General features: G+C 37.1%; 1 protein-coding gene across 3 annotated transcripts; it reads right to left on the minus strand.

The window, feature by feature from the left end:
* Nucleotides 1–514: 514 nt before the first annotated feature.
* Nucleotides 515–4,862, minus strand: l(3)05822 (SH3 domain-containing lethal (3) 05822). 3 transcript variants are annotated; one of them, XM_018457214.1, is made up of 6 exons: nucleotides 4,641–4,862; nucleotides 3,897–3,975; nucleotides 2,324–2,453; nucleotides 1,122–1,880; nucleotides 767–1,030; nucleotides 515–694 (listed from the first exon to the last, which is right to left on the minus strand). In XM_018457214.1, the coding sequence occupies exons 1-6, from the start codon at nucleotides 4,660–4,662 to the stop codon at nucleotides 575–577; spliced, it is 1,374 nt and encodes a 457-aa protein (XP_018312716.1). In that variant the 5' UTR covers nucleotides 4,663–4,862; the 3' UTR covers nucleotides 515–574. The 3 variants fall into 3 exon arrangements, with proteins under 3 accessions (XP_018312716.1, XP_018312714.1, XP_018312717.1); XM_018457212.1 differs by having other exon boundaries at nucleotides 3,897–3,978; XM_018457215.1 differs by lacking the exon at nucleotides 4,641–4,862 and adding an exon at nucleotides 4,563–4,598.
* Nucleotides 4,863–8,099: the final 3,237 nt, after the last annotated feature.

Raw genomic sequence — 8,099 nt, forward strand, 5'->3', positions numbered from 1 at the left:
AAAAAATGAAATGTAAATATATTGTTTTTATACTATTAGAAAAATGTAAGACATGTACAAAATATTTAGTAAAAATTAAACTCTCAAACATTAGATGCAAGCATAAATCTCAAAATAAAATTAAGATAGAAACGGGATTCACTGTATTAGATTTTCATAGTATCCTTTACAAAATATTGCAAACAGTATAGGACTTAAAAAGTTTTAAAAAGAGTAAGCTAAATGAATTCTAGATATCACCATATATCGCAGATATTATTTTCTAATTCCTAAAGACAAATATCGCAATTACTTTTGAAAATTATGTCTATTGGAACACGGCGATAAAAACTCGTATATATGATTCAGTCTTTTTATCAGTAAAATTTTCTAAAATTTTTTTTCTCTTTAGCGATTTGTATATGATCAAAATTACATGATAAAAAAATCCATTTGTACACTTTCTCTTTTTATCACTATCCTTATTAATTTGTGAAAATGTAATTAATAATTCTTAATAATGTTAGCAACACGGAGGCTCTCGAAATAGTAAATTGTTAATATACTGGATACAAAATATTCATTGAAAAAATGTTTAAATATTACGTGGAAGTCTATTTATATAATTTACTGGAAATTGTCCTCTTCTACCGTTGTACTCACCATATAACCAATCTTCCGATATCCTTGATATGACTGTAATTTTCGCTCCCTCCTGAAGTATTAAAACAATGTTAGGAACATAATAGATCTTTCATTCAATTACTTTGCCTTAAATCTTTGATACCTCAAATGACAAGTCGTCGCCGTTCTCTCCCGGAAAAGCGTAAAGGGCCGTGACTACATTGTCTGGTAAACCTGGCAGAGGTATTTTGATATCAACGAAATTAAGCGGGAAGATCCCTTGACGATTTCCTATTTTTCCCTCCAACCAGTCGTCGTTAACTTTTTTCACCAATTGTACAATGTCGCCCTCTTTTAAAGTTAAGTCATCTGGATGAGTTGCGGAAAAATCGTACAGCGCAATACCGTAAGATTCATTAGAATCTCCCTGTAAATTGTTAAGCAATTAATATCAATTACAAATGCATTTTATCTTCCTTTAAATACAAGCCATATAGCTTGATGTTTACAACACTCACTTTAAAATCACTGCTAAGTTCTGTCAAATAATTCGCAGGTAATGCCGGTGGTGGAATCGTCGGCATGGGTGGCGACGGACTATCACTTTCTTCATCATCGTTGGACCATGCATTAGAGAAATGCAACGTCAACGGTTTGTTCATTATGCTGCTACTCGAGACTGCGAAGTCGATACACGTTTCCTTCGGTATCGGTTCGAGTTTCTTAAACGGTATCTTTGGTGCCGGAGGCTTAGGAGGTTTCGCTCGGATTATCGTGGGCATCGATGTAACGAGAGGTTTAGAAGTGATTAGAATGGAAGGCACTTGGTTCGTTTCGCGATTGTTGGAATTAAAAGGAAAGTGACCGCCAGTGACTCGAGACACATTCGAGCAAGTGTCCTCTAGAGGTCCGAACGGATCTTGCACTGTTGTTTTAGTTTGCCACGGGTCATTTTGTGTTACTTTCTTGGTGGATATACCGAAAAAGTCAAAATCATCTTCAAAGGCACTTTCCGTTTGCGATGTGTTTCCGCTGCTTGTAAATACAGATGGATTGGAGTTTCCGTCACTGCCAAAACTATCTACACTGACACCATCACTGGAGCGTGTTGTAAATGTCGGGGATCCAGGTGGGCTGAGATCTATCAAAGATACCGTCGCGATTGAATTCGAGGGTTGTGTTATCTGGTTTTGTAACTGGCCACTTGGACGCAATGGAAGATGATTCTCTTGCTTCTTTCGTCCGAAGAAATTAGTCAACAGCTCCGTCGGCCTGGCCTAATGTACAAAATAAAATATAGCTATTTGTGTATTTATGAGGGATAACATATTTATACGACTAATCGTTTTTTCGCGAATGACGTGACCACCGGAGATATTACATTGGCAGATCATGATACACAACTAACATGCACTGGTAGCACACACATATATACTTTAATTATGTTATATTGCCAACGCTGAAAATCTATAATTTACGTTACGTGCACTATAGATTTTCAGCACTGTCAGTGAGTTTTGAAACGCAGTCTTTAGGTCACAAAAATATCGCTGTTGTCCTTTGTAGGAAGTGTTTCGTTAATGGTAATCCAGAGTAGGATAACGGTTATCGACATGCTAGGTGATCACGCCATCGTGAAATGTCAAACTATTGCATGCATTAGAAACAGATCTGTCAAGAATTACAAGCATATAATAAATTTATAAATTACAATACTTACTGGCTTTCTCAGTTTCTGATCTTTCTGATATTGTAGGTAATTGCGATTAAATTTCGGAGGCGGTGGTCGAGGAGGTGGCTTTTTCTTCTGTCCAGGTTGCGTTGTCAGAGCTCCTCCGAATATATCGTTACTGAAAGCATATAAACGTTATCATAATAATGCAGAGGCTAGAAAAATTCCGGACACTGACAATCTAAATGGAAGTTTCTACAAGCATTTTCAGAGATAAGAGATTTATTCTTCGTAGTCAAATTCTTCTATATTCATATATAAGCTCTTCTTTCTTTTTTCTCAATACTTAATTATACACTTGTTTTAAGTGTGGAGAGTATAATACAAATTTTATCAATAATATTGATCAGTAATATTAAATCAGTCATACTGATAGTATGCATCAATATTTTTACAACCTTACACAATCAATATTATTGACAATATTTCAGCCTACAATTAGTTTTATGTATATTGTGGATCTTACAGTCAATAATACTGTATCAACAAATACTGAAAATATTAATCGTATGTGCTTAATATTGATGGATTGCTGGATTTCTTAATTCTCAAGCATCAGTATAGTTTTGTTATAAAAAGGAATATCACTGTAGTAATAATACTCGAGAATGAAGAGATCTGGACCACTGCCAATATTCTATATCAAACCATCAATATAAACTACACATAATCAATACAAAAGTTATGAGTGCTTTCTAGCAAGAAATACAGATGACACAGTGTAATCCAGTGAATTATTATATTCTTGTTGTTTCTCAATGTTAAACAAAGATGAAATGATCTGTGTTACACTGGCTGTGTTCAGCAGAAAAACAGCTTTAAAACTGTTGTAAAAGTCTTTAATATTTTAGTCTCGCTCTTAGAGTTCCCCACTGATGACTCTAAATGTATAAATCAATCATATTAAAGAATCTTACAATTGCAAAGCTGCTTTCTTTACTGAACACAGCCACTGTCTCTTGCCGAAAAGCACCATATGTGTTTCCCGGGTTACCTATTCACTGTTCAAATCTATTATTAGAATGTTTCGTGAACATTGCAGTTTACTCCAAGGTAAGGAGCAGCCTGATGATACTGACTGGCTCCTCACTCTGAAGTGACATTTAAAATGTGTCAAAACACGGAGATAATCCATGAAATACATAGCTTCTGTTCAGAAAATACCCGTGGAAGCATGAAAAGCATTAACACATGATCAATATCAGACCTATTTTTTATTCTCGCGCTAGACTACTAGAATTCTCTTTCTCGCTTTCGTCAAACATCAAATATATAGTTATCTCGCTTTAAATTCCAAAAGTGTCTACTAATTCAGGCACAGAAAACAGGCCTATTGTCAGTATTTTTTGGTGCTGACAGTATTGTTTTTCATTTGATGACATAAGTCGACATAAGTGTCATTTTATTTTTGTTAATCACTGAATGTCAAGAAAGATGAATGATGCTTGTATCACTTATATCACCAAATGAAAAGCACCCATTATTGACTACGTAAGATGCCTATTGTACAGTGCACAGCCATAAGAAGCAGACGACCTTGCAAAAACACAAGACGCTTTACCTGGTGCTCCAGATCGGGTCCCTCTGCGTCGTGCTCTGACCCGGAGGACGAGGCGCCGCGCGCGTCGGTATCGGCATGTCTGAAAGTAACAACGACAGGCGAGAATAATCAGACTGGGCAGTAAGCAGCTCGGCTCTGACGCACGATCGGTTCCTCGCACACGCTGGTACGCACGCGTTTCGCGTGCGCGCGCGCGCTCACCGCTCACAACACAATCACAAAGCAAGCGCGACGGAGCGTAGAGACAACGGTTACAAAAAATTTTCCAAAACAAAATGCGTGACAGATGGAGGAACAGGACGAACGGGCAGACGCGCGTACGCGTCTGTTGTGTCGCTTCGCGATTGCGACGAACGATTGTGCACGATACACGCCTACTCGACGCGGATACCACAGCATTCACAGCGATAAGTGAGACGCAAGCCAGTCACAGCGTGCCTTATCTCGCGTCCGTCGACGATTGTGGGTCGAACGGGCAGAGATCGCAGGGAGTCGGCGGGCCGAGAAAAGTCAGAGTTCGCCGCGCCGCCGCGATGGGGACGACCGGGTATTTATTGCGAGAAACAGCGCGGACCAACGGAAGACGTCGCACCACGTCGCACGCGACGGGATGGACCGCGACATCGCGTCCTGGTTTCCGGGACAAGGACACTGGCTGTGACTCACGTGTCTCGGTCTCGATTCGTATACCGGAAAACTGCAACTCGCGGCGGCGCGTCGACGGGCCGTTACGTTATCACTCACCTGTTCTCACGTTCGCGGCCATGTTTCACTCGCATCACTCGCATATTGCACCGCAGCGACGTCCTCGTCACGGCAGTGCGTTTTAAAGACAAGTCGCTTTCAAATTTACGCTGTCAACAACAACTCCGCAACTTCCCTTTCCAGCCTTCCCTTCAACCTACCATGATGACTCGGAGTTTAAATACCTATATTTGTTTTGTTCTATTTCGTTTGTTTACTACTCTGCGCCAATGTAGATTTCCATACTCGATAAAGACACAGGTATACATTACAAACTTTGTACGTCCATTGCGACTTCAGAATAATCTTTTTTTATAATAAAATATTTATTAATTGAAACTTAGTTTATTATATAATTTATTATATAATATTAATTAATTGAAACTAAATATTATCTTTGTTTTGTGTGTGTATTCGAAGATCTAAAACAGATTGCGGGCGAGGCTATAAGTGCCTTAAGCCGCTACTGATTTTCTTTTGCGTCAAAGGAAAGCTTTTACGTTGCTTTTACATTGACGTCAGATCGAAGAAAAATTATGTAAACAATTCGCACAATTTACGCAACCTGGTAAAAAGACTGAAATTACTACGTCTCGTGTTTCGCAATTGTTGTCTTTAAATTAGAAAGAAATCTGATCTCTACAGCAATCCTCTTTAAAACGAGCCTTGTTTGGTCTTAATAATTCAACATTTATCAGACATGATTTTTTTTAAGAATGTATTGCACTCACTTTTACAATAATCTGTACGTATATATAGGACAGTTGTGTTTCTAACATTCTACGTTGATTAAATAACACGTTTTATTATTTATTTACTCTTTATTTGTATTATTTTTATTACTATAAAAATAAAAAAAAAACGACAAAAATTTCAATCTTTTTGTATAAATACTTGAAGTATTCAAAATGATTTATACAAAATCTTATTATGATTCTTAAAGTCTTTTGTAAATCTTCAATTTACAAAAATTTAGAACAAAATTAATATTTTATTTATTTACAGAACAACTATAATCTCTGCATCGCAATTTAACTTTATATAAAACATTTCGAATACTCAAAGTACTTAAAAAAATTGAAATTTATGTCATTATTTTACAATACATTTCCATATATTTCTATTAGAGGACAAATAAAAAAATATTTCTTATTTTGAAATAACTTTTCATTCAGATGATAAACCGTCGCTAAATTTTTTGTATTACTTTTAAATGAGATTCAGAATCTATAATTTTTTCATTATATTAAAATGTGTAATACATCCTTAAATTTGCCAAGACATAATGTGCCTTATTATCAGTAAAAGCGTCAATCTGAGAAAGATGCAAGCTAAAGAAAAAGATGGCTCTTCGTCGTAAACGCCACTTTATTTTATCTATGTACAGAAACGAAATTCCCTTAAACGCACCTAGACAATGATTGAATACAATAGGATTTAATCGTGTCGAACTTGTGTACAAATTAAACGTCGATGGATGCGCGCGGCGTTTTGTACCCTGACTGAGAACGATACGAGGAGGAATAGTGCCGCATCTGGGTTACCGTGCCCCGTTGCGGTGCGCGAATATTATAAAATAAAAAGGAAATGAGGAGTCTCTCTCTCTCTCTCTCTCTCTCTCTCTCGCTATCTGTCTATCTCTCTTTCTCTCTTCACTTTCGCGGAAGTTACAAAAAAGTTCGTGTAGATAGGTAGGTAGACAGGTATCTTTAAATACAAGAACACATGGTACTTTCGTCGAACGTGAGGGACCGAAGTAAGGATCGAGTCGCAATCTCGATCGACAAACCCGTCGTATCTAGAGTTTTTCTTTCTTTAATTTCGAAGCCAGTTTTCTACAAGCTACGAGATATTCCTCGTCCGACGCGGATCCGATTCGAGTTTCACATGAGGCTGAACTGTACTTCAACAATTCTGATTTTCATGTTTAGTACAATCCCCGATGTTTCGCGAAACAAACGGTATTCCGCAGTCGTTTATCATAGAGTGCTTTCCAATTGATCAACACAGCATTCACATGTAGCATTGTATACGACTCAATTAGAACAGAATATGTACGCTGTGCACGGTTTCGGATAGTTGGATTGAATGTAGCTTTTTCCATCTGTATTGAATGAAGAAAAGCAAAAAAACCGGCCATCCAACGTTCTCTTCTTCTTCTAACAGTCCCCGTGATGGATTTCCAACTCTTTATTTGAGTCAAAGTACCATACGTTAATTTGATCTTACGATCCAGCAAAAATCTCCCCGAGGAGTCAGGGGTTCTTCCTCCAAAAGCTCATTTATAGCCACTGCGATTAAAATGGGGTGCGTTCCAAAATTCAACTCTGTCGACTCCAAACATCTTTTATCTTTGTTCAATATTCGGTGAACAACAAGAATAAAATGATATTCGAATTGAACGCACCCCTGTAATTGTCACGAGAAAACACAAGCTTACACAGCCGACTAGTAACACTCGAGTTGTTGTGTCAACGATTACGGCAATTGGAACGTAACTTGTGTCGTGGAAGTGTTTAGTGATTTTACAATTGGAAAGCACCCATAGAAATTTCCACCCAAATTAAATAAGCAATTTTCTGGAATATATATATATATCTAAACTAATAAATTTTGGTTCATCGGAATCGAATTTCGATTCTGAAATTATTTGACGATATTTATAAACTTGGTTTCCCCTCGCAACTATTTCATCGTTTAAAAAGGATCAAAAAATGCTATTTCGAATTAGTCTCGTCTATATAAGATAGCGGTTTTAATCTCGATTGCTTAGCTTTAAACCTAGTCTTGACTCCGGAAAACATTTCAGGAGTACTATTTTGGGCACGTCTACCGACGACTGCAGCATCGGTGTTCCTTTATTTAACATCGATACTAAAGTAATTACAACATGATTAAATCCACAATAATACGAAGAAGAAAATAACTTTACAAAAATATCACGCTACTTGGCATTGATGCAAATAAGAATGTTAATGTCTGCTTTGGAATTTTATTCTCATAATTGACTTGCGATGACAAAAGTGTCTACTGAAAGTAGTCGAGAATTATTCGTAGTTTTATATCGATCGAAGAGTCTTATTCAAGAGAAAAATCCTCAAAATGGGACGCGCAGCCTCATGTGTCCAAACTGATTAAAAAATGTCGATCGTTCGCTTCGTTTGCTTTTAAAATCGAAACCTAGTGAGCCGTACATATGTCGCGCAAGCGATGATTTTTGAGGTCAGAAGAGAGTAAATCTTTGATTCACTAGAGAGTTACTTCTACCTGAAAACATTGCCATTGATGAACACATTTATATATTCATGGATACTCTGTCGTGCGAGTAATCCAGAAGCGTATTCTTTTATTGTTCTTAAGTTAAAAATTCACTGTGCAACGCGTATTTTGCGTTTTCTCTAATAAAGTTAATTGTATAGGCCACACGTCCAAGCAGTCTTGAACTTTTTAGGCAATGTT

Source organism: Mycetomoellerius zeteki, unplaced genomic scaffold (genome assembly GCF_001594055.1).
Source record: "Mycetomoellerius zeteki isolate Tzet28-1 unplaced genomic scaffold, Tzet1.0 scaffold62, whole genome shotgun sequence".
Taxonomy (NCBI): domain Eukaryota; kingdom Metazoa; phylum Arthropoda; class Insecta; order Hymenoptera; family Formicidae; genus Mycetomoellerius; species Mycetomoellerius zeteki.